The 27,360-nt window shown below is 40.0% G+C and overlaps 1 protein-coding gene across 6 annotated transcripts in view; it reads left to right on the top strand.

Moving 5' to 3' along the window:
• Positions 1–27,360, top strand: part of CPQ (carboxypeptidase Q) — a 529,074-nt gene that overhangs the window by 228,054 nt on the left and 273,660 nt on the right. For all 6 annotated transcript variants that reach the window (XM_043879137.1, XM_043879138.1, XM_043879135.1 and 3 more), the window contains one exon: positions 13,077–13,284. In XM_043879137.1, coding sequence (XP_043735072.1) covers positions 13,077–13,284 — 208 coding nt within the window. The remainder of the gene's footprint in view (positions 1–13,076; positions 13,285–27,360) is intronic.

Genomic DNA, 27,360 nt, shown 5'->3' with positions numbered 1-27,360 from the left:
GCAGATAGCAGATGGTTGGATCACTTAAAAGAATCAGTTTTGCCAATATTTGTCTTTTGATTAGAAAGTTTAATCCATTTACTTTTAAAGTAATTATTGATAATTAGTAACTTCTGTCATTTTGCTACTTGCTTTCTTTTTACCTTTTAGCATTTTTGTTCCTCATTTCCTGTATTGCTATCTTCTTTTGTGTCTAGATGATTATTTTCTAGTCGAATGTTTACATTTCTTTCTCATTTCCTTTTGTTTATATTCTAGAGCTATTTTCTTTGTGGTTACCATGGGGATCACATTTAACATGCTAAAGTTATGACACTCTAATTTGAATTTAGAATAGCTTAACTTCAGTAACATACAAAAACTCTGTTCCTTTATAGCTCCTTCCCCAACCCTTTTGGTTGTTGATGTTACAGGATTACATCTCCATATATTATGTGCCCCAATACATAAACTAATTATTTTCGATGAATTACTCTCTTAAATCATGTAGAAAACTAAAAGTGGAGCTACAGTCTGTTTTACAATAAAAAACAGCCCTTGTAATTGCCCATTTATCTTTACTGAGGTCTTCATTTCTTCATATAGCTTCAGGTTACTGTGCCCTTTCATTTAACCTGTGGGATTCTTCTGATCAGTTCTTGAACAGCAGGTTTATTCTATCATCTTCCAAGAATCTTCTGCAATGGCTTATTTCAGTAATTTTAATTTGAACTTATTTATTTGATATGGAGCTTATGTTTTTAAAAGGGAAGCTTTAATACTTATAATTTTAAAATATTCAATGTACTGATTTTTCAACCTTGGTTGTTGCAAGTTTTCAGAATATATTTGGCTGCAAATAAAAATAAATCTGACTTTTAGTCAGGACTCTTTGGAAAAAAGAGACCCGATAAGATATATATAAACTGTTCAACAAATATATAGAGCACATATATATTTGTTGAGCACTTTAAAATATGGCAGGAACTATAAATACTTAAAATATGGTAGAAGCTACAAGTTCTTGCTGTATAAAGAATTATTAGACATGGTCTAGACTCTTGAGTAGCTCATTTCTAGCTGAATTGATCATTGAAGGAAAATACCCAGGCATTTTCTTAGTCCTCCTTTAAGGAGAGTGAATCAACTTTTTTTGCTCAGATAAGACTGAGATGGTAAAAGTGTTACACAAAAAAAGGATCCCTATGTCAGTTAAGTTTGGGAATGCTTAGTCAAACATTTTTCTTTGCTATGTTGCTTTTCAGAGCTATCAATAAACTAAAGTGCTTTGTAATTCCTCAAAGCAGGGAAATAATGCTCAATGTTTCATGACTGTGTTTCACCATGGGATCTTTTGCCCCTTACAAGGTTTCTTTGGCCTGGTATTCTGTAGAAAACACCCTGAGAACATGGCTCTAGTGTTTCCTTCGGTACTTAGCTGATACTTTGTTTTTGTTAGTTTTTTTTTTTAACTTTAAAATTTAAAAATTAGTTTACTTACAATATAGTGTTAGTTTCAGATGTACAGCATAGTAATTCAGATTCATAGTAATTCAGATTTTTTGTTTGTTCGTTTTGCAGATTCTATTCTATGTTATTTCAAGATACTGGGTATAATTCCCTGTGCTATATAATAAATTATTTGTTGCATATCTGTTTTATATGTAGTAGTTTGAATCTGTTAATCCCATATCCCTAATTTGTCCCTCCCTCCCTCTATTTTGGTATCCATAAGCTTGTTTTCCGTGTCTCTGTGAATCTGTTTCTGTTTTGTATATGTGTATTCAATTTTGTATTACTTTTTACATTCCATGTATGAATGATATCATACAGTAGCTGTCTTTCTCTGTTTATTTCGCTAGGTATAATAGTCTCTAGGTCCACCTGTGTTGGTACAAATGGCAGTATTTCATTCTTTTTTATGACTGAGTGATATTCCAGTACACACACACACCCCCCACGTTTCCTCAAGCCAGGGGTCTGTTGGTGAGCACTTGGGTTGCTTCCATGTGTCAGCTATTGCAAATACTCCTGCTGTGAACATTGGGTACATGTATCTTTTCAGAGTAGTGTTTTGTTTTTTCTGGATATATACGTAGGAGTGGTGTTGCGAATCATATGGTAGTTCTATTTTTAGTTTTTTAGGGAACCGGCATGCTGTTTTCTGTGGTGGGTACACCAATTTTACATTTCCACCAACAGTGTATGATGATTTCCCTTTCTCCACATCCTCCCCAGCATTTGTTATTTGTAAACTTTTTGATGACAGCTATTCTGACCTGTGTGTGGTTTTGATTTGCATTTCTCTAATAATTAGTGATTTCTTTCCTCTTTTCTTCTTGCTGAGCCTGGCTAAAGATGTGTTCATTTTATTTATCTTTAAAAAACAAAACCAAAAAAACAGCTCTCTGTTAAGTTAGGAGAAACAGTTACCTATTGTGGTCTTGAAGGAGTATTTTTATGTGGGAGTGTCCCTGTGTAGACTGTGTTTTATCCAGTGTCTTTGGCATGAGGGCTGATTTTGATGTAGACACCAGCGACATCTTTCCTCAGGGTGTGCTGGCCACTATCACCTTGATAGGGAGCGTGGTTGGTGTTGGAGGGCGTAAAACCTGTGCAGTGTGTGAGGTGGAACTTTCTCTGAGCTGTAGCTCTCCCTGGCCTGTCAGGGGTGGGGTGTGCTCCCCATCTGCTACAGCAGAAGTGCTGAGGGTTGGGCTTAAGCAGCCTGTTCCCTTCCAGTGTGGACAGGAGTGCTGAAGTAAGCGAGGCTCTGTGCTCACAGAGATCTGATGTGCTGCCCGTGAGGCGTGTGCAGCACCACTCAGACACAGCCCAAGTTGCATTCCTCCCCTTGTTGCAATCTCTCGCGTAAGGGCATCTAGTGTTGTGTGATCTAGGGTGAGGCTGTGGTGTGGAGTGGGCAGGGGCGGAGCGTTCGCTAGGCTGGAGCTGGGAGTTGGGGCACCTTGGCGGGGGGAACTGAGGGGCTGTACTGCTGTCAGCCATCTGGGCTACCTCTGTAGTGCACACTGAGTTAGCACCAGCACTGGAGCTGCTGCCCCACCTGGACCGTACCCCAGGCCCCGCGCCCCAGAGCCTCCTATGCGTCCCTGGACTGAGTCTTCTCCCAGGGCCTGTCTGCTCCAGATCCAGTGCCAAGATGTGGTGTGGAGTGGGCAGAGCCGGGGTGTTGCCCCACTTGGATTCTGCAGCACGGTGAGGGGGCAGCCACGGTGCAGGGCTCTCTCTACCCTGTTCGTTGGTAAGCCAGCACCTGCACACTCTTTGTGAGTGGAGTCTGGACTTCTCCAGCCTTTCTCCAGTTCCTGCGGGTTCTCCCTGAAGCCAAGAGGGCCTGTCTCCTCCATGTAGGACTCCAAGACTGAGATGCTCAGCTGTGGCTCAACCTAATCCATCAGCAGGTCAAGGATCTGCCTGTGCAGACCCTTTTTTCTTTCAGATCCTAAGGGTGGGAGTCCTGACCCTATGTCCTTTTTCCATCCTACCCAGATATGTGGAAATCTTCCCTACAGCTTCTGCCAGTCTCCAACTAGTTTTCCGTGAGAATTGTTCCACATGTAGATGTGTTTGTGGGGGGAGGTGAGCTCCACGTCCTCCACTCTGTCATCTTGCTCTGACCTTGTATGACTATCTGATGCTTTGTTTTGAAAACATTTTCTTCATGTCAAGAAAGAAATCAACCATTCCTTACCCCCCGACCCCAGAGTTTTAATCAAGAATGGATAATAAATAATTCAGATGTCTTTATCTTGTTTCCCTTATGACAGAATGTGCTATCTAGTTTGTTTTGGCTTTTATAACAAAAATACCATAGACTGGGTGGCTTATACACAACCAACAGTTATTTCTTACAGTTTTGCAGGCTGGAAAGTCCAAGATCATGGTGCTGGCAGATTCAGTGTCTGGCGAGCACCCACTTCCTAGACAGGTGTTTTTTCACTACAGCCTCATGTGATGGAAGGAGTGACGGATCTTCCTGGAGCCTCTTTTCTAAGTGTACCAATCCCTCTAAGCTGGGCTATATCCTCATGGCCCAATCACTTGCCAAAGGCCCCACTTCCTAAAACCATCACCATGCAGGTTAGAATTCCAACATACAGATTTTGCAGGGTTCAGTTTATGTGCTATGAGTTATATCTTCAGTTCTATTCTAATAGGAGGATATTTGGGCTCTGAGGGTAATGAGAGATTGGCATAGTTTAACAGAGTTAATAATAGAAACGGCATATTTCTTACTGAGAAGACAGCGATCTTGGGTTAGATGATCTTTAAATACTTTCCAGTCCAGTTAATCAAAACTGTTTCCCATTGAGACTTAAACTAAAAACAACATTTAATTAGTAAAATGGACAGAACATTTCATTGGTTAAGGTTACCATCTTCATTTATAAAATGATTCTTATGTTGCTTCATATCTTTATCATTATTATTTTTATTAAAGGAATTATCTGTTGTAATATTTTTGTTATTCTAAGGTAGGTTTTCATCTTAATACAGAAGTGTGTCTTTCTTTTAGAAATTGTAAAGATTCAAGGAGAAAATAAGAAAACAAATTAAGATGATGAAATGACTAAATATTAGCAGAAAATTATAACTTACATAGAAGAACAAGATCAGAAAGGAAAAGGAACAAATACATGTTTTGATGTTTAGGTTGCAAAATATCTAAAAATAACAAAACTAGTATTTATACAGTGCTTTCTAGATGACACAATCTTGTGTAAATTTTTTTAGATATCTTGAATTCTCTTTTATATTTATTTTACAGGCAGTACCTCCTTATATCTTTAATCTTCTTCATTTTTTTTTTGTCTTAGAAATAAGCCAAAACCTTCATATATGCTATGGATGTTAAAAAATCGCATGGTCTTGTTCCACTAAGCACTTTGACCACTTTCCTTCTGTCTCACACTTGTGGAGCCGGCTGGGTTCCTTTGTTTTGGAAGAAGGCCCAGCTCTCTGATGCTGTGTTACAGCATCTCTGATGATGTCTGCTACAGTCTCCTTACTGAGATCTTTCAGTGAATATAATATTAATAGGTTGGTTGAGTTTTGCTCATGTGGAGTCTGTCATCAGTATGGACTAGAATTCAAGAATTTGACTTTTTCTTCTCTTTTTTTCTGCCGTTTCAAATGAACTATAAAAAAATTAGAAATGAAATTTAGCCCTACTTTCTCTCTCTTGATCAAGATTTTCTTTTGCTTTCCTTTTTTAACCTGTGGGAGTTGGAACTATTTCAGTGTTTCAGAAATTATGGTGTAGATGAATCCTTTTGCTTTTGTATTCTTAATGACAGTATAAATGCCTGAGATCAATTTACTTTTATTGTTGTTAATGACAGTAGAAAGGCTGAGATGAATTTACTGTTAAAGTGCTAAATCTAAAAAAAAAATTAGTGAAGTCAATTGTTTTCAAGCTGATTTTTGAAACAAACAAACAGAATTTGTTGTTTAATCACTAAGTCGTGTTTGATTATATGACCCCATGGACTGTAGCTTGCCAGGCTTCTCTGTCCATGGGATTTTCCAGGCAAGGATACTGGAGTGGGTTGCCATTTCCTCCAGGGGATCTTTCTGACCCAGGGATTGAACCTGCATCTCTGGCATTAACAACCGAATTCTTTACTACTGAGCCACCAGCGAGGCAAATAAACAGAATAGATGCTCTTTTAACCTTCCTAATAAGGAAGTTTGAAAAACACTCTCACAAAAACAAAAGATGATAGCTTCAAAAGCTCCCAGTCCTCATAATCATTCCCACCTCTTTTTTCAGGAAACATTCCAAGACTTCAGTGTGTTGTGAATGATTTTTACTTTAGTCAATGTCTCCGTGCCCCTGTGGAAATCTACCTGTTCCTCAGTAAGGATACATAATTTTCCTTTTGTAGGATATTCAACATCACAAGATGACACCCACTTTCAAGGGTTGATTTGAACTTTGCAGATTTTGAAGTACTTGGAAACAAAGTGTACCTTGTATCTTCTGTAAAGAGCTAGTCAAAACTGACTAGCTTAAGGGAGTTTGACTGATGCATGGCAATGGGTGGGAAATATCAAACCTGCTTGTTTAAACCTCGCACTCATTTTATGCAGATAAAAGACAATATTCAACCTACTTCAAATTATATCACTTTACACCACATACACAAGAAATTTGATAGAATTTGAAACGCTGATTTAAAACTTAGTTTCCATATTCATCTTATATTTTGGGATTACTCTCTTGCAAGCACAGAGAGCATCAGGCTTTGTTTTCATACATCTCATAAACCAGAGTCATGAAAGCAAGGTTTTTGAATGAACTTTTTCCCTTGAAGAGAAATCTGGAAACTTAGGTTTTTATTTTGATATTTTATATTAAAAGTTTTATTAGGATACATTCACAAACCGTATAATTTACTTTTTAACACATGCAGTTTTTTTAGTACATTCAAAGATTTTGCAAGCACTGTCACTGTCTAATTTTAGAACATATTTATCATCCTGATAAGAAATCCCCATATTGGCATTCACTCCCCATTTCCCTCTCCTTTCCAACAGCACAAGACAACCTAAAATTTACTTCCTACCTCTATGAATTTGCCTTTTCTGAACATTTCTTGCAAATGGAATTTTATGATGCAGTAAGTCTCCTACGTGTAAACAAGTTTCGTCCTGAGAGCACATTTATAAGTCTAATTTGTTTATAAGTCCAACAAAATTAGTCATAGGTACCCAAAGTTAGTAGGTACCCAACTACATAAGCTAATAAACAGTATGTAAGATTCCCAGAAGAAATATCAATAATCTCAGATATGCAGATGACACCACCCTTATGGCAGAGAGTGAAGAGGAACTAAAAAGCCTCTTGATGAAAATGAAAGAGGAGAGTGAAAAAGTTGGCTTAAAGCTCAACATTCAGAAAACTAAGATCATGGCATCTGGTCCCATCACCTCATGGGAAGTAGATGGGGAAACAGTGGAAACAGTGTCAGACTTTATTTTTTTGGGCTCCAAAATCACTGCAGATGGTGATTGCAGCCATGAAATTAAAAGTCGCTTACTCCTTGGAAGGAAAGTTATGACCAACCTAGATAGCATATTAAAAAGCAGAGACATTACTTTGCCAACAAAGGTCCGTCTGGTCAAGGCTATGGTTTTTCCAGTGGTCATGTATGGATGTGAGAGTTGGACTGTGAAGAAAGCTGAGCGCCAAAAAATTGATGCTTTTGAACTGTGGTGTTGGAGAAGACTCTTGAGAGTCCCTTGGACTGCAAGGAGATCCAACCAGTCCGTCCTAAAAGAGATTAAGTCCTGGGTGTTCATTGGAAGGACTGATGCTGAAGCTGAAACTCCAGTACTTTGGCCACCTCATGCGAAGAGTTGACTCATTGGAAAAGACCCTGATGCTGGAAGGGATTGGGGGCAGGAGGAGAAGGGGGCGACAGAGGATGAGATGGCTGGATGGCATCACCGACTCGATGGGCATGAGTTTGAGTGAACTCTGGGAACTGGTGATGGACAGGGAGGCGTGGCGTGCTGCGATTCATGGGGTCACAAAGAGTTGAACATGACTGAGCGACTGAACTGAACTGAACTGAATAGACTTTACAATACTTTTCACACAGATAACACATAAAAAACAAATACAAAAAATAAAGAAAGCATTTCTAATCTTACAGTATAGTACCTTGAAAAGTACAGTAGTACAGTATAACAGCCGGCATACAGAGGCTGGCATCCAGGGAACAGTTACTGACTGGAAAAGGAAGAAGAGGTGGAAGATGGTGGAGCTGAAAAAGTCATCAGCAATAGGAGACAGGGCAGGCTGCAGTTTCACTCACATCTTGGGCTTGAAATGAAGATACTGTACTACAGTGTAAGGTACTCAAAAGCACACCACTAATAGAGAATGCATGCACATGACCATGTATTCCAGACACATGAACTAACTTGTGTGATTAGACATGCAAACACATGTTCGCGTCTTTGAAAGTTTGCCACTTGAAGGTTCACATGTAGGCGACTAACTGTCTGTGGTGTTGTGTGACTGGCTTCTTTCACTTAGGATAATGTTTTCAAGGTTCATTCATGTTGTAGCACACTTCAGAACAATTGTTTTTTATTGCTGAATAGTATTTCATAGTATAGATAAACTGTATTTGAATATCCACTCATCAGTTGATGGACGTTAGGTTTGTTTCCATCTTTGGCCTCTTCTGAATAATACTGTAAACATTTGTGTGCTCATTTTTGTGTGAACACATGCTTTCATTTCTTTTGAGTTTATACCTAGTAGTAGAACTGTGGGTTGTATGGTAACTAAATGTTTAACTTTTTGAGGAACTGTCAAATTGACTCTGCCGTTTTATATTCGTACCAGCTATGGACAAGGGCTCAGAGTCTTCCACATTATTGCCAGCGTTTGTTTTTACCTTTCTTTTTGTTCATAGCCATCCTATGCAAAGTGGCACTTCGTTGTAGTTCTGACCTGCATTTCCCTTATAGCTAGTGGTGTGCTGCATCTTTTCACATGCGTTTTATACATTTGTGTATCTTATTTGTTAAACTGTCTATTCAAATTCTTCATACATTTTTAAATTAGATTGTCTTTTATTATTGAGCTTTTAAGAGTGAGTAATATATTTTAGACACGAGTGCCTTCTCAGATATTTGATTCGTAGAAGTTTTTCTCCCGTTCTGTGGTTTGTTTTCTTCAGTTTTTGGCGGTGCCATTTGAAGTACAAAAGTTTAATGTTTTGATGATTCAATTTATCTCTTTTTTCTTTTGTTGCTTATGACTTGTATGTTGTATCTAAGAAACAATTTCCTTACCTGAGATTGTGAAGTTTTATAGTTTTAGCTCTTACATTTGGGTCTATGATTCCTTCATATTTTATGTGATATAGGGGTGCAATTTCATTATTTTTCATGCAGGTATCTGGATGGCTCCAGCACCATTTGTGGAAATACTTTTCATCCCCTCTGAATTATTTCGACCCTCTTGTTGAAAATGAATTGACCGTGCTTATAAAGTTTATTTCTCAATTCTCAATTCTATTTTATTGATCATTATATCTATCTTTATACCAGTACTATCCTTTTAATTACTATAGATTTGTAGTGTGTTTTTAAATGTGGAAGTGTGACTCCACCAATTTTGTTCCACTTTTTCAACTTGTGCTGGTTATTTTGAGTCCCTCGCTTTTCCATATGAGTTTTGGAATCAACTTGTAAATTTCTTCAAAAAAGGCAGCTAGAATTTGATAGGGATTGCACTGAATCTGTAAATAAATTGGGGGACTATTGCCATCTTAAGAGGGCTTCCCTGGTGGCTCAGTCAGTAAAGAATCTGCCTGCAATGCAGGAGATGGAGGTTCAATCCCTGGTTCAGGAAGGTCCCCTGGAGGAGGGCGTGGCAACCCACTCCAGTATTCCTGCCTGGAGAATCCCGTGGACTGAGGATCCTGACAGGCTACATTCCGTAGGGTCGAAAAGATTTGTACACAGCTGAAGTGGCTCAGCACGGCACGCACACACCATCTTAAGAATATGAAGTCTTCTGATCCGTAAACACAGGGCACTTTTCATTTGGATCTTCTTTATTTCAACATTTTGCAGTTTTCATTGTGCAAATCTCGCACATCTTTTGTTAAATTTATTTGTAGTATTTTATTCCTTTTGTTGCTAGTGAAAAAGCGATTGTTCATTTTCAGATTGCTCATTGCTGTGCTGTGCTTAGTCACTTAGTCGTGTCCAACTCTTTTCGACCCCATGGACTGTAGCCCGCCAGGCTCCTCTGTCCATGGGATTCTCCAGGCAAGAATACTGGGGTGGGTTGCCATGCAACTCCAGGGCATCTCCCAACCCAGGGATCGAACTCAGGTGTCCCTCATTTCTACTGTATTGCTACTATACTGTATTGCCACTATACTGTATTGCCTATTACTACTGTACAATTGATTTTTGTATATTGATATTACATCCTGCAACTTGCTGTACTTGCTCATTAGTTCTAGTAGTTTTTTTGTGTGTGTGATTCCTTATGATTTTCTATATATTTGACCATCTGTAAACAGTTTTACTTCTTTCTTCCAATCTAGATTTCTTTTATTTCTTTTTCTTGTCTAATTTTTCTAGCTAGAACCTCTAGTTCGGTGTTGAATAGAGTGGTCAGAACAGACATCTTAGTCTTGTTTTTTGATCTCAAGGGGAAAGTATTTAGTCTTCTACCACTAATTAAGATGTTTGTTATGGGTCTTTTATAGATAGTTTTTATTGAGTTGAGGAAGTTCCCTTCCATTTTTAGTTTGTTGAGTGTTTTTATTATGAAAGAGGATTAGATTTTTTCCAAGGCTTAGTCAGTATCTATTGAGATGATCATGTGATTTTTATCTTTTATTACATTATTATAATGTACTACATTGATTGACTTTTTGATATTAAATCAGTTGCATTCCTGAATAAATTCCTTTGGCCATGGTATTTTCATATGTTGCTGTATCAGTTTGTTTTAGTTTCTATCTCGTTTTTTTTTTTGCATTTATACTTATAAGTGATTTTGGACTGTAGTTTTCTTTCCTAGCAGTGTCTATGTCTGGTTTTGTTAGTAGTAGTAGTAGCCTTGTAGAATGAGCTGGGAAGCATTCCCTTCCCTTGTATCTTTTGAAGACTTTGCAAGGGATTGGTATTAATCTGTAAATGTTCTTATTTTGATTTTTTTTTACAGCTTCCTTTGTCATTTATGCTTTGTTATTGTTAAATTGCACATGGGGCTTGTAAATGGGGTCAGGGAGCTGATGTTTACACTGATCATCTCCTGTAGGACAATTGACAGTGACAATACAGAACTTTAACCAGAATTATTGAGTCTTCTTTCTGTCTACTTCTACTAAACAGTGCTGAATACTCCACCACGAGAGCACATGCTTAATTATAGAAATAAATTAGAAGCATTTTATATCTTGAATTCAGTACCACAGTTGGAAAATGCCATTTTCCTCAGTAGAGCTATGGGTGTATGCCCAGTTCACTGTACCTGGATTAAGAACTCTTACCTGCAACTTATTAGTGCCAATTTGTTTGGAAACATTATTTAAAAGAGCCTATTAAGAAGTGTTACACTGACCTCCTTTCGAGTCAGAGAGCCTGAGAACAAGGAGAGTTTGTTGGATCCTAGACATCACGTAAGGTAATATGAATAATAAATATTTAGATTGTCTTCCTACATGTTTCAAAATACTTTTGGTCATTAATCACTCTACCAAGTCAGTGGGGAAAATTAACACTGAAGAAATAATAATAATAACAACTAGTGTTTACTAAGTAATTCCTATGTGCCAAGCACTTTTAAATCCTTTACATATGCTATCTCTTTTATTCCTCATAGCAATCTTATGAAGTCAGTGCTAATATTATTCTCCACGTTTCAGATGTGGAAGCTCAGAAACAGAGAGATGATCCAAGCTGCTTGGTATCAGGCAGGCAGAGAGTGGCAGAGCCAGGATCTGACCTGGGTTATGTGACTCCATAGCCTTCCCTAAAGCAGAAGTCAGAGTGTATCAGACATATACTGGAACAGAGATTCAGATTCAGGCTTTGTTTTATAAGTTTTAGATTTAAAAGTCATTTGTCTCTCTCTTATGAAGGATAAAATTTCCAGCCAACACTTAAGAAATGTCTATAAAGAATGTGCTTAGATGGTCCTAAGGACTTGAGCTGACACAGTCTCTCTCAGCAAAATTAATGTAATAGATAAATTAGTATGATAAATATTTAACATTTATCAAGTGCTTACTATATTCTAGGGTAAGTGATATGTTTGTATAAATTAACTAAATTTGCAAAATAACTATGAAGTGGATATTATAATTACCATCTTCAATCACAGATGAAACCAGTGAAGCAAAGATGTATAACTTGAGTGCATGCATCCTCAGTCATTTCAGTCATGTCCGACTCTTTGTGACCCTAGGGACCATCCCCCACCAGGCTCCTCTATCCATGGGATTCTCCAAGTGAGAAAACTGGAGTGGGTTGTCATGCCCTCCTCCAGGGGATCTTCCTGACCCAGGAACCCAACCTGGGTCTCCTGCATTGCAGGCAGATTCTTTACCCGCTGAGCCACCAGAGAAGTCTGATGTATAATTTGCCCAAGGCCAATTAGTAATAAGTGGCACAGTCCAGATTTGAATCCAGAATCTCTATCCTTAATCACTGTGCCATGCAGTTTCTCTAAGTCAGTAAGTCATCACCTAATACGTGGTCACGAGAATATAGTCACACCAAGAAAGCAGTGGTAAGACTGCATCATCATGTCTGTGCATGTGGAGATTGAAGTCACTTCTCCAGGAGAGAAATGTATTATGGCTAAAAGGAGGAGAAACACTTTTCTCTGAATGTGAGACAACTTGAAGCAAGTATGGAAATATTGAAAAAAATTTTAGTTTGGATAAGGAGGCTCTTAGCTTGTGCTTCCACGGAAGACAGGAATAGACTGATGGGATACAGGGAGCATTCATAAGCCTTTTTCTTGTAGTGGTGACATCACCAGACCTGGGTTTATTTGGCACTTTTCCTCATGGAAACACAAACATTTCCTCTGACATTGTTCTGTGGTTTTCCTGCAGGGCATGCTACACTTATGCAGGGCTACATTGCCGACCTCTGTGTTCGGCTGGGAAGGCAGCAGCACTCGAGCCAGACCAGAGAGCCAGGTGTGTCTACGCCAGTTTGTGGGTCCTCTGATCTGTAGCTGCAATAGTTTTGTCCCCTCGAACACTGTGTTCACCTCTTGGTCTTGAAGACACTGAGTTTGAAGCAATTTGCAACTTTTTAAAGGATTATTCAAATTATCAAAATACATTATATGGAATGTTTTCAATGAAATTATTACTAAACTGAAGTTTCTAAGTTATTTTTATTAAAAAAAATACCTTCACATCAAAAGCAAGTAAACCAATATTGCCCACCCTTTCCATTCCTCACATGCAAACAAAGACCAGTGAAAATCAAATGTCAAATACAGGGGCTTTTAAAAAATACGTTTGGTCCATTTCCACCATCAAGGTAACCTGGTGACTTCTTTTCTCAAGTCCTCACACAGGTATTCAGGAATACCAGAATGGTGTGCCAAAGATCCCAACAGCTTGTATTACGGTGGAAGACGCAGAGATGATGTCAAGAATGGCTTCTCGCGGGAACAGAATTGTCATTCAGCTGAAGATGGGGGCAAAGAGCTATCCAGATGCTGATTCCTTCAACACGGTGGCAGAGATCACTGGGAGCAAGTATCCGGAGCAGGTGAGTGAAGACAAAGGAAAGGGATGGACTGTCTGGGAACAGGATATTGCAGTCAAGTTTCAGTTTTTAGAAACAGTTTAGGAAAGAGAGCATGGATCTTCAGAGCTGATCCTCATAGACTCATGAAAGGCAGACACTTCATACACACACACACACACACACACACACACACACACACACACACACGGCTTCGGATCTTCAGAGCTGATCCTCATAGACTCATGAAAGGCAGACACTTCATACACACACACACACACACACACACACACACACACACGGCTTCCCTGGTGGCTCAGATGGTAAAGAATCTACCTGCAATGCGGGAGACTCAGGTTCGATCCCTGGGTGGGGAAGATCTCCTGGAGAAGGAAATGGCAACCCACTCCAGTATTCTTGCCTGGGAAATCCCATGGACCAAGGAGCCTGGAGGACTACAGTCCATGGGGTTGCAAAGAACAACTGAGCAACTCATACACACACACACACACACACACACACACACACATTTTCCCTATTAAAAGTTTACTATACTGAATGAACAAGGGCAGGACTAACCGAAGGGCAAAACATGACCTGCTGTGTGGAAGTTCAACTCTGAATAGCTGAGGGCGGTATTTGCCCATTTGTGTTGTATTTCTTCCATTTGGAACCAGCTTGGTATTTGAGATCATGCCAGTAGTTGATAGTACGCTTATTGTGTGACTTGTCTTACTTCATCTTTTCAAAGCTCTGTGAAGTAGGTCCATTTTCTTCTTTTTACAGATGAGGAAAAATAATCTAGAAAGAAACTCACTTGCCTAAGGTCCATACAGCTAGTAAATGGCTGAGCAGGGACTCAGACCCAGGACCTTGTGAATATTAAACCAAACTGTAGGCCACAGTTTATGTGAAATCTTTAGAGGTGTTTTTTTGTTTGTTTGTTTTGGTTTTGTTTTAAAAAATCAAATAGTCCTAGATGTATATTCAAACTCTATACTAGCTGAAGATTAAATAACTTCATTGAGTTACTTATTCTCTAAGAGAATTTATCTACAAAGAAGGGGAAGAATAGGATTATTGTGAGGACTAGATTAGATAATGCACATCCAGTAGCCTCCTAATACAGTGTTCGTCGTGTAACAGGCACTCACTGAATGTTAGGTTTTCTTCCTATGACATCAAGTGTACAAAAAAAACAGCTTTTATAAGCTTTCTGGTATGAATCTTATTTATTAGTAGGTATCGGAATTCTGAAAGTAGTCCCTAAAATAAAGCTGTTTGGGAAGTTTAGATTTGTATTTTGTTTAAGGAGATCAATGGAATGAAAGAACAAGTGCACGGTGTTGGAGAAACTTCTGCATGTGTCCTAGCTTGGGGCCTCTCTCAGACTTAAGGGCTGTGCTGCAGTCCAGATTCATATTAAGTTCAGAACCCCTTTTCTCTCTTCCTAAATGAATTGTTCCCAGGGCCAGGGCATGCCTCAACGCTGGGGTTATAAGCCACAGATATAGTGGAAAAGCAAGACCTCAGTAGGACCAGAGAAGTCAGACAGCCATAGGGAAATTGTAGTTTTAAGTGTTGAGAAAAGAAACAAGCCCCTTGTCTCTTCAGTAAACAGAAGTGATAGAAGAGCCAAGAGTCCAGGTTCCAGGAACTGAGTAGTCAAGACCCCTTGGAGTGTAATCCTTACTGTCAGTACCTCCAGGACAAAATGTTTCTACGTTAAGGTTGCTGATCCAGGTGGGAAGGGTGTAGGATTTTATTTTATCAGCTGTCCAGATGCGCCGCTGGTTCTAGCCTAAGGACAGGAGGCAAGGCGAGAGTGAGTTATCAGAACCGTAGTCTGAAATGGCCAGTGGGTGTCAGGGTCTGTGGCTAAAGCATTAGAACAGAGGCATTCTCAGGCAGCAGCAGCTGGAAGGTTGAGGTGGTGCTGACTCAGAGCTTCCCAGGAGCCACTGGCGTCTTCCCGCTGCACGTGTCAGCCTACTCCTCAGCCTTGCAGGAATGTTTTTTCAATCAGTTTTACTGAGGTATAGTTCACATAAAATAAGCTTACCAAATTAAAGTGTACAATTCCGTGAGTGTTGAAAAATGCACCCAGTAATATAACCCCAACCATAATGGAGAATATTTTCCTCACCCCAAATGTTCCCTTGGGCCTCCTCGCAGTCCATCTCTTCTACTCCCCTGTTCCCGAGGGACACGATCTGCTTCCTGGAACCATAGCTCTTTCTCCTCTAGAATTTCCTGTAGATAGACTCATGTACGTGGGGTCTTTCACACTGGCTTCACTCACTCAGCATAATGCTTTTGAGGTTTATCCACGTTGTATCTGCTTCTCATTCCTTTATTCTGCTGAGTAATATTTCATTGTGAGGCTAGACCACAATGTGTTTATCCATTCACCAAGGATGATGGACATTTTGGTGGTTTCTGGTTTTTGACTGTTATGAATAAAGCTTTTGTGAACATTCTTGCATAAATCTTCTCCTGGCCATATGTTTTCCTTCTTTATAAACAACAACAACAAGTGCCTCGGAGTGGAATTGCAAGGCTTGCCTGAATCTTAGCACCCTAATCTCTGTAAAGATGCTTCAGTCTGTATTCTGTGGGGTAGCACCTTCTCCAGGTGGGTGATGGACCATTGCAGAGAGGTCCTGGGAATCAGGATTTCACCTCAATCACAGAGTTGCATAGCATTCCAAGAGTTAGTTATAAATACTTTGTTACCTAGATGTAAAAGATGGAAGATTAGCAAAAGGTCTTCCACAGAGAAGTCACAGCATTACCTCCCCAGAAGGAGTGTGGGTGAGTGCTGTGGAGTGAAGTCCACGTGGCTGTGTGTGAGGGGGGTGTCTGCCTTACAGTCTGCCTGGAACCACAGAGGGTGTCTAGGCTGTGAAGGGAAGCCGAAAGTGTGTGTTTTCCCCCTAGGGGTTAGGCAACGTAATGAACCTGATTAAGCCCAGTGCATCCCTGACAAAGCCTCCTCGGGGACCCTCCCCTCATTCCGCCACTTCATGCCATTGCTGGACCGCCATCTCCCACCACAGCTTGTTGCAGATGCCACGAGCCTTCCGTTTACTTTCTGCCTTTTTTTCCCTAACGCGGATCCCAGAATTTGGCAGGCAGTGGCTTCTCCATACATATTTTATTTCAGTGAAATGAGAGAAGTTTAAAAAAAGAGGAGAAAATGAATGGATGATTTTCTTAATCTCTATTCTTTTTAAATCCAGAAGTTTTCCTGCCTATTTAGAACATTGGTTGTCCATGGGCATATTGGACATCACCCCTAAATGCATTTCTATGTGGCTAAACTCGAGTTCATCAACTCCCTCACACCTGACACCCCATCTTAATTTCTTGTCTCTATTAAAGGAACCATATTTACTTATGAGCACAGTTGAGAGACTTCAGATTATTTTTCATTCTCTCCTCTCTATTACTGTCCTACAGTTAAGAACCATATCCTATTCAGTCTACTTTCAACCTATTTAAAAAAAAAATCTATTCCTGCTTTGTCTTTATGTTGTTATTGTTCTAATTCAGGCCCTTGAAATTTCCCTCCTGACTTTCTTTTCTTCTATTCTTTTTCTACTTCTGCATTTTTGCAATGCAATTCAGTTATCTTTTAAAATGCCAATCTCAAAGTGGAGTTTCCAAGCTGTCAAGTCCCTCCCCTGTCCCCTATAAGATAAGTTATGGCTGATTCATGTCAATGTCTGACAAAAACCACTACAATATTGTAAAGTAATTAACCTCCAACTAATAAAAAAAATGGAAAAAAAAGATCTAAAAAAAAAAAGTTATGATAAAGGTAAATGCTGGGACTTTCATGGCAGTCCAGTGGTTGAGACTTCACCTTCCCATGCAGGAGGTGCAGGTACTATCCCTGGTTGGGGAGGGATGCCTCACAATCAAAAAACCAAAACATAAAACAGAAGCAGTATTGTAATAAATTCAATACAGATTTGGAATCGAACTGGGATCTCCTGCATTGCAAGTGGATTCTTTACCAACTAAGCTGCAGGGAAGCCCCACCCCCCCAAAAAAAAAATAAAAGTAAAGTAAAGGTAAATGCTGAAGTGAGTGATCAGAGGTGAGGAAGACAGAGGAAAAGAGATCACATTGGGAAAAATTTAGGGGAGTTAAGTAGGAGGCAGTTATGGTTAAATTATATAGTAGTATTCATAAATGAGTAGAAAATTAGAATGAAGAAAGGGGGAAAAGAGATGTATGTATGGTGGAGATCCCATACCACCTAAGACCCACTCTTTCATTGGCTAGTGAGGGAGTTCAACTCTCCTAAATTCTGACAAACTTTTATAAAATCATTTAGCTTTATTTTTAATTTGAATTTTAATAAAATTTTAATTTTAAATTAGTATGTTGACGATGACATAAATGTTGGTCTTGATAGTTTACGTTGACCTATTTATCCCTGACATGTCCTTGCTACCTTGCTGCTTATTAATGACTGAGGAACAATGCTAAATAGTGCTGAACAAACCAGTTGCAGTGGATATTATTGCTAAAAATGAAGAGGATATGGTTTGAAACTATCATTATTCTGCCTGCAGCTAAGCATCGTGGGTGACCTGAAAGTGGTCTAACACCCAGGCAGTGGCCGATACTCTTTGGCTCTGACACCCACCTTATATCTCAAACAGGCACAGCACCTTGATGAAAGGAAAGCATTTAACACATAAAGAATCCTTCTTATTTGGCCCAAGATCTATGGACAACATGTTGTGAATCTTGGCTCTAGAAAAGTGTATATATGATTAACGGAGCCTTAGTTACAGAACCCTGTTACATAGTGCAGACATAAGCCTTGACTGAATTAACCACAGGCTTTAAAAAATGCCAGTTATACAAATACTTTATTGGAATTCAATATATGAAAAGGCAGAATAAGGGTATTATAGACACAAATCCTACCCGCTTCCTAAAAACCCCGCAAAATGGTTCCTCCAGGCCTGGAATTCTCTCTCCACTCTTCCCTCTTCTGAAACTGCTCCTCTGTGATTTGTTTGGTGTGTTGTGCAGGGTTCAGCAGCCCTGAACACTTTGAGGGGGTGCATTTCACTGGCGAAAAGCAGGTCGCAGGCAGCTCTGACATGAGGCCATTTTTTTAAATATTAATTTTTATTGAAACATAGTTGTTTTACAATGTTGTGTTAGTTTCTGCTGTACAACAGTGTATCAGTATATAGATAATTTCCTTTTATGAATTTCCTTTCCATTTCAGTTCAGTTCAGTTGCTCAGTCGTCTCTGACTCTTTGTGACCCCATGGACTGCAACATGCCAGGCCTCCCTGTCCATCACCAATTCCCAGAGCTTGCTTAAACTCATGTCCATCAAGTCAGTGATGCCACCCAACCATCTCATCCTCTGTCATCCCCTTTTCCTCCCACCTTCAATCTTTCCCAGCATCAGGGTCTTTTCCAATGAGTCACTTCTTCACATCAGGTAGTCACAGTATTGGAGTTTCAACTTCAGCATCAGTCCTTCCAATGAATATTCAGGGTTGATTTCCTTTAGGATTGACTAGTTGGATCTCCTTGCAGTGCAAGGGACTTTTAAGAGTCTTCTCCAATACCACAGTGCAAAAGCATCAATTCTTCGACTCTCATCTTTCTTTATCAGAGAAGGCAATGGCAACCCACTCCAGTACTCTTGCCTGGAAAATCCCATGGATGGAGGAGCCTTGTAGGCTGCAGTCCATGGGGTTGCTAAGAGTCGGACACAACTGAGTGACTTCACTTTCACTTTTCATTTTCATGCATTGGAGAAGGAAATGGCAACCCACTCCAGTGTTCTTGCCTGGAGAATCCCAGGGACGGGGGATCCTGGTGGGCTGCCGTCTATGGGGTCGCACAGAGTCGGACACGACTGAAGCGACTTAGCAGCAGCAGCAGCAGCTTTCTTTATAGTCATGCATCCATACATGACTACTGGAAAAACCATAGCTTTGACTAGACGGACCTTTATTGGCAAAGTAATGTCTCTGCTTTTTAATATGCTGTCTAGTTTGGTCATAGCTTTTCTTCCAAGGAGCAAGAGTCTTTTAACTTCATGGCTGCATCACCATCTGCAGTAATTTTGGAGTCCCTCCCCCAAAATAAAGTCTCTTTATTTTTTGGAACTCCAAAAAAATAAGGTCTGTCACTGTTTCCATTGTTTCCCCATCTATTTGCCATGAAGTTTCCCCATATACATGCCATTGTTTCCCCATCTACATGCCATAAATGCAAATGCCTTTCCATTTAGGTTACCACAGAGCATTGAGTAGAATTTCCTGTGCTACACAGTAGGTTCTCATGAGTTATCTATTTTAAATATAGTAGTGTACACATGTCAATCCCAATCTAATAATTCATCCCACCCTCACCCCACTTGGAATTTACATGTTTGTTCTCTATGTCTGTGTCTCTATTTCTGCTCTTCAAATAAGCCTATCTGTATCATCCTTCTAAATTCTGCATATATATGGTATTATATGATATTTGTTTTTCTCTTTCTGACTTACTTCAGTCTGTTTGACAGTCTCTAGGTCCATCTGTGTCTCTGCAAATGGCACAATTTTATTCCTTTTATGGCTGAGTAGTATTCCATTGTATATTTGTATTACATCTTCTTTATCTATTCCTCTATTGATAGACACTTATGTTGCTTCCATATCCTAGCTACTGTATTAATAAATAGTGCTTCAGTGAACATTGGGGTGCATGTATCTTTTGGAATTATGATTTTCTCCCAGTGTATGCCCAGGAGTGGGATTGCTGGGTCATATGGTAGTTCTATTTATAGTTTTTTAAAGAATCTCAATACTGTTCTCCAATTTACATTCCCACCAACCATGTAGGAGGTTTCCCTTTTCTCCACATCTTCTCCAGCATATATTTTTTGTAAATTTTTTTATGATGGCCATTCTGACTGGTGTGAGATGATACCTCATGGTAGTTTTGTTTTGCATTTCTCTAATAATTAGTGATGTTGAACATTTCTTTCATGTGTTTTTTGGCCATCTGTGTGACATTAGGCCTTGGAACTCCTTTCTCTCAGACAGCTTTACCCCTGGGAAATCACTGTATTTGTGAGGCCCATCCATGGTTAAGAATGAATCTGAGAGGGTGGGAATGAGGGCTCCTTGACTTCTGAGCTAATCCTCCCTGGCCTTAAAATAGCCAGGTTATTCTACTTCCATTTATTAAAGAGCGAATGTGCATTGGAAAATTCATAGGAAACTTATTGCCATTCATGAATAGGTTTTATTTGTTAGTAAGTCAATAGAGGGTATCGCACCTATCAGAGGAGTCTTACATAAGTGAGACAGACAGGTAAGGCTCTTAGCACTCAGCACCCATTCCCTGACCTGCAGACGGGGAAACTGAATCTGAGCAACTTTGTCCAAGGAAACACAACAAATGTGTGATAGGTCACATCTGGAAGGTGACTACAGGTTTCCTGACTCCCATTTCTTTCTACCTCAAAGATACTCCATTGTGCCTGGGTGCATTTTAGCTGGACAGATAGTGTGTAAATCTGTGGGGTTTTGTTGATTCACAATTCAAGTCATGCTATGCCTGCTAAGTCATTATTTGTGTCTTTCTCTCTTGCTTTTTCTTCGATGTCACTTTCCTGGGCATGAAGAACTCTCAGATATACTGGCCCTTGTTGCCTTGCAGTTTCCTTAGAGTACCCATGAGGATTGTTACCTGGGGAACCTGCCTGTGCTTGGTCCATTCTTGCTACTCATCCTCTCTCCATTGAGTCTGATCTGGGTCTCAGTCTCTTTAGCTCCCTGTCCCTTTGGAGGAGGAGCTGATGGATGCAGCACTTCTTTGGTGTCAGTGACACTTTATGATGCCCTCTTCCCCCGTGCCCCTGTTTATACACCTTTACCCTCACCAATCAGGTAATCCGGTGTTTCTGTTTTAGCAAAAGACCAGAGACAAAGACAGGATAGATCTACTACCAATCTCATCATCTAAAAAACACTTTTTTTTGGAAATAATTTTAAGCTCCCAAGAATTTGCAAAAATAGTGCAGGAAGCTTGGGTGTATCCTTTGTTCAGCTTCCCCAGTGATGACATCTCAGAGAACGGTGGCACAGAAACCCAATGAGGAGACCCTCTGAAGACACTCCCGAGAGTGAGCCTCTTTCCTGGAAAGTAGAGGCTGCCTGTGAGCAACCTCTGTGGAGCCCCCAGTGTAGGTGGGTCCCTGTGCTAGCATCACCCGACACGGTCCTTTCCCAGGCTTCGTTTATGATCCTTCCAGGGCCTCCCTCTCAAACAAGAAAACACAGAAGGAGGGTTGTGCTCAAACTGACATGACTGGGACCTGGGACCAGGGCCCCGGGGCAGCTGTGGGGGAGACTCACCGAGAGCAGAGTCTCTTGCGCTGGCTGAAGGCTGGCCGGTTGCTATTGCTCCTCCGTGATCCCCTAGGCCTTATTCTGAGGTCTTGCTTAGTAAATGCAGTATTTTAAAAAGTTAATACATTCAAGAATTCTTCCGAAGGAATGATACGTAAAGAAGAGTGTTTGGGTTTTTTTTTTTTTTTTGGTTGATAATATCCAAACCCATTTCAGTAAAGCCTTGATGGGGGAGCAAGGTTTTTTTTTTTTTTTTTTTTTTTAATCTAAGCCTTTTTCCAACAGCAGTTATTTTCAGGGATTGAAAGGACAATTTCACTTTCATATGCCGGTATTATTTCAAATATAATGCAGCACTATGCAGGCTAGCGGGAAATGTTGAAAGGAAAGCTCTAGTCTGTTCACTGGACTGTTTGCTTTTTCTTTTGTTTAGTGTGGGACGGAGTTTCTCAGCGTCATCACTATTGATATTTGAGGCCAGAGAGTTCTTTGTTGTGGGAGGCCGTGGTTTACATTGTGGAATGTTTAGCAGCGTTCTCCGTCTGTCCCCTACTCCCCAGCCGAGACCATCAAAGATGTCTCTAGGCGCTGCTAGTTGTCCCCTGAGGGACAGAGGTCACTGCACATGGAGAGTCACTGGTGTGGACTCATGCAAAGGACTCACTGGGTGGGAGTTGCCAGGCCTTGTTTCTGGTTTTATTTCTGCCACAAATAACCTGAGCAACTTTGGGCCACTTAATCCTTCAAAGACAGAATGGGGGACTTTGTCTGGAAAAGCTCAAAGGTCATTTCCAGCCTTAAAATTCCATTCTTAAAAAAAAAAAAAGAAAAACCTGGAGATTATCAGGAGCTTGACAGTGCAGACTGTGTGCCCTCAGATGCTCAGATACAGCGGGAGCCCTTTCAGTCTTTCACAGAGTAGGGGTGTTGGTAGGTGTTCTTTTCTTTTTTTAAAGAAAACATTCTGTGTTCAAATACAGTCAGGAACTCTTCTATTGAGAAAAGTTAAACAAACACCCCACTTTTTTTTAAAAAGAATTTCTTAAGCCTTGAATGTGCTGATGTGCACTGGAAATCTCTAAGAGGTCGTTTTGCAATAATCCCCAAACTTTCTGAGAAACAGGAGAAACGAGGAGTAAGATCTATCGGATAGTTTATATTTTGGTGTTTTTTATATTCTTCCCATTTTCAACTATTCATTCATTCATTCAACACACATCTATGGAATATGCGGTGTGTGTCAGGCACTAGGGTTACAGCAGTAGCATTGGGTGGGCACTGTGGTTAGAAATGTAGCTTGTAGAATTCACATCCTGCCTCTGACATTCTGTTGGTAGGTTACTATGCCTCTCTGACCCTCAATAAATGTTAGCCTTCTTTGGAGAGGGGAGAGCTTATGCAGAAGTAAGGAACTGAGAATCAGGAGGGACTAACCACAGAAGACTGGCGTGCCCGTCGAAGGGCTGGGCTTTGGCCTGTTAGTAGCAGGGAGGGACTGAAAGGTGTGGTCAGCAGTAGATTTTTCATTTTGATTCACTCTACCCACTGTATGTATTTGAGGGACAAAGACTGAAATTCAGCCAGGAGATTAGCTGGATTTGAAAAGAGATAGTTGAAATAGTGTTGGAAAAGAGGAGATGGATTCAGGAAATATTTAAGAAATAAAATTGGCAAGAGTTGTTAAAGTTTGGAGAGAAGAAAAAGTGCAGTTTGGGTGACTTGGAGAATTTACTCACTAATTTTGCAGGAATTTACCGAGGAATTCTGTATAGAATTTACTCTATGTTGGTATATTAATTTGCCCTCAGTAATTTGTGAGGTTTCTTGGTAGAGACAGGGATTTAAACAAGTAACTGCAGTAACAGGTGCTAAGTGCTATAATATGGTAGCCAAGTGGTATGATGGGGAGAACCATCGTGGTCAAGGAGGCCAAGGAAGACTTTCTGGTGAGATCCAACTTATTCCTACAGCAGAATAGTTAACCATGAAGGGTTAACCACACGAAAGGTTATGGGGATGGAGTAGGGATGGGGAATATTCCAAGCAGAAGGAGTAGTGTATGTGAAAGTCTGAAGAGTAATGTTATTCTTTTTTAAGGAGTGTAATGTGACCTCCTGTAATTTCCCAATCAATTTGATAATGAACTTTGTATTCATGGAGCTAAGGCATAAAATAACCTAAAGAAAAAGGCATGGCCTATTTCCTGTATATGTGTTTTTAAAAATACATGATTGAAAAGCTTAGCAATCCCTTTGGAAACTGCCTTAACACTGATGCTGTCAAGACCCCTGCTGAAGGAATAAACAAAACCTGATTGACCTGATGGACAAACTCATTCCATACATAATTGAATAGTTAGAGGCTGTGCAGCAAAAGCAGCTTTCCTTTCATCTGAATACATAGTCTGGTGATTTGTAAAACCTTCTTAATGGGTACAGCAAGTTATTCTGCCTGGGTGGGAGCCTTTTTACTCACTTAAGCAGCTGTTTAAACTTTCATAAGCAAAGTAATTATTAAATCTTTCATGAACATATTGGTTGGAACATTTGTTCGCATCTTAACCTTGAGTTGGAAAGTTTTGAGGGCTGGGGTTAAAGAGTTTTAAACTGGGAAATTTCATTCTTTTTTTCTTTCTTATTATAAACTTTTTATGGCTTAGAACCAGCCAACCTAAATCATGGTAGGAAAAAATGCGTATGTGGCAAGTGTAAGACATTTCATTGTTTATTTTTCAAATTTCTGAAATGTGCTCATAGCTGTGCATGCCTCCGGGCTCATAAAGACAGCAAATGGAAATAGCTCAAGCCAGACAGGCTGTTTTAGATAGATAGCCACCCAGGTAGACAAGGTAAGCCTGGAAGAGCTCTTTTTCCTGGACCCAGTAAGTCATCCTGGAGTGCAAAATGGGACTGGAAAGCAGGGAGGTGCCATCTGTCATGAGTCTGAATACCTTTCCCTTGTTAATAATGGAGCCATTTCATAATAATCATATGATGAATAATAATACACATTAATGGAGTACTTACAATGTGACAGGCAGTATTCTAGATGTTTCTCATGTATTATTGCGTTTGATCATCATTATGACCTTGTCAAATAATCAGTGCTGTTATCCCCATGTTACATATGAATAAACTGAGGCTTAGGGAGTTCAGAGTTCAGAAGCTTCCAAGTGGCAGACATAAATTTAACCCAGGTCTGTCCCAAGTCTGTTCCCAGAACCTGTGCTCTGAGCAATTCATGGTCCTGTACTTCTTAATAACTTTCTGTTCTAGTTTGTGCCATACAGCTGTTTAAAAATTTCCTCTGGAGAAGTAGAGCTAAACGTGAAAACCGCGACGCGACTCTGGGACCGATAAAAAGAAAAAAATTTCCTCTGTTTAACCTGAAATGAAAAGAAAATCAGGACAACGGTCCGTATCATAGCGAACAACAACAAATGTTTATGGATTACCTTCTATGTGCAAAACTCTGTGTTACAAGCTTGGAGATATTCTGAGGCCAAGAGGAGGGGAAAGGTGATAAAGGGGCTCTGGTGTGGTGACTGATAAGTAAACAAGGCAGTCAGTTCTGGAAGCCAGACTCTGCTCACACAGGGCTTGCAGTACTGACTGCATCCTGCCTGGTTCAGTAATCACACAGTACCTCACGGTTTGCAGTGGACTCTCCCCTGTATTATTCCACTTCATCCTACCAACAGGGCTGGTGGTTACAATTCCTGCTTTAAAGACCAGGAAGCTGAGATTCAGAATAACTAACTTGACTAAAGTCAGACACATATCTACTTAAGTGGGAGATGAGATTCCTGTATAACTTAATTTTAAGTTTGATTCCTCTGTAACTTAACTATAGTCAGTGCCCAGATCTTTAGTTTTATATAGGGTAAAATAAATGCCTTAAGGAAGTCCTAAAAAGCAACCTAAAAATGAAAGTGTTTAAATAAATAATTAGAATGCAGTTAAGAGCAGTCTTGGTGGCTTTAAAATATGCCCGCAAATTCTTTGATCTCCTTTTAAAAGACGGAGCTGGACTCTCTTCCCCCACGTGTAGGCTAAGCTTAGAGTCTTACTTTATCTTAAACTGGAGGATAGCTGCTTTACGGTGTTGTGTTGGTTTCCGCTGTACAGCGGTGTGAGTCAGTCATCATGATATATATGTCCCGTCCCTCTTAAGCCTCCCTCCCCTCTCCCATCCCACCCCTCTAGGTTGTCAAAGAGCACCAGGCTGGGCTCCCTGTTTTATATAGCAACTTCTCACTGGTTACCTATTTTACACATGGTAGTGTATATATGTCAGGGCTACTGTCTTCATTTATCCTACCCTCTCTTTCTCCCACTGTGTCCACAAGGCTGTTCTCTACATCTGCTTCTTCACTCCTTCCCCACAGATAGGTTCTTCAATACCACTTTTCTAGATTCCGCATATATGATATTCGTTTTCATTTTTCTGACCTCACTCTATGGTACAGGCTCTAGGTTCATCCACCTCACTACAGCTGACAAATTAGTTCCTTTTATGGCTAAGTAATATTCCATTGTGTATGTACCACATCTTCTTCATCCATTCATCTGTCGATGGGCATCTAGGTTGCTTCCATGTCCTAGCTATTGTAAATAGTGCTGCAATGACCATTAGGGTACAGGTATCTTTTTGAATTGTGGTTTTCTCAGGGTATATAGACCTAACAGAAACAGAAGAGATTAAGAAGACATGGCAAGAATACACAGAATAACTATACAAAAAGGTCTTTATGCCAGATAACCATGATGGTATGGTCACTCACCAGAACCAAACATCCTGGAGTATTAAGTGAAGTAGGCCTTAGGAAGCATCACTATGAACAAAGCGTGTGGAGATGAAGGAATTCCAGCTGAGCTATTTAAAATCCTAAAAGATGATACTGTTAAAGTACTGCACTCAACATGTCAGCAAATTTGGAAAACTCAGCAGTGGCCACAGGACTGAAAAAGGTTAGTTTTCATCCCAATCCCAAAGAAGGGCAGTGCCAAGAGTGTTCAAACTACCACATGATTCTACTCATTTCAAATGCTAGCAAGTTTATACTCCAAATCCTTCAAACAGTACATGTACTGAGAATGTCCAGATGTTCAAGATGGGTTTCAAAGAGGCAGCAGAACTAGAGATCAAATTGCCAACATTCACCGGATCATGGAGCTAGCCAGGGAATACCAGAAAAACATCTCCTTATGCTTCATTGACTATGCTAAAGCCTTTAATCGTGTGGATCATAAAAATCTGTGGAAAATTCTTAAAGAGATTGGAGTACCAGACTGTGTTACTTGTCTCCTGAGAAACCTGTATGTGGGTCAAGAAGCAGCAGTTAGAACTGGATGTGGAACAACGGACTTGTTCAAACTTGGGAAAGTAGTATGACAAGGCTGTATATTGTCACCCTGCTTATTTAACTTTTATGTAGAGTACATCATGACAGGCTGGATGAATCACAAGCTGGAATCAAGTTTTCCAGGATAAATATCAACAACATCAGATATGCAGGTGATACCACACTAATGGCAGAAAGTGAAAAGGAACTAAAGAGCCTCTTGATGAAGGTGAAAGAGGAGAATTAAAAAGCTGGCTTGAAATTTAATATTCAGAAAACTAAGATCCTGGCATCCAGTCTCATCACTTCATGGCAAATAGAAGGGGAAAACATGAAAGCAGTAACAGATTTTGTTTTCTGGGGCTC

The sequence above is a fragment of the Cervus elaphus genome, chromosome 21, assembly GCF_910594005.1.
Source record: "Cervus elaphus chromosome 21, mCerEla1.1, whole genome shotgun sequence".
In the NCBI taxonomy this organism is placed as follows: Eukaryota; Metazoa; Chordata; class Mammalia; order Artiodactyla; family Cervidae; genus Cervus; species Cervus elaphus.
The sequence above is the reverse complement of the archived record's forward strand: the minus strand, read 5'-3'. Positions and strand labels throughout refer to the sequence as shown.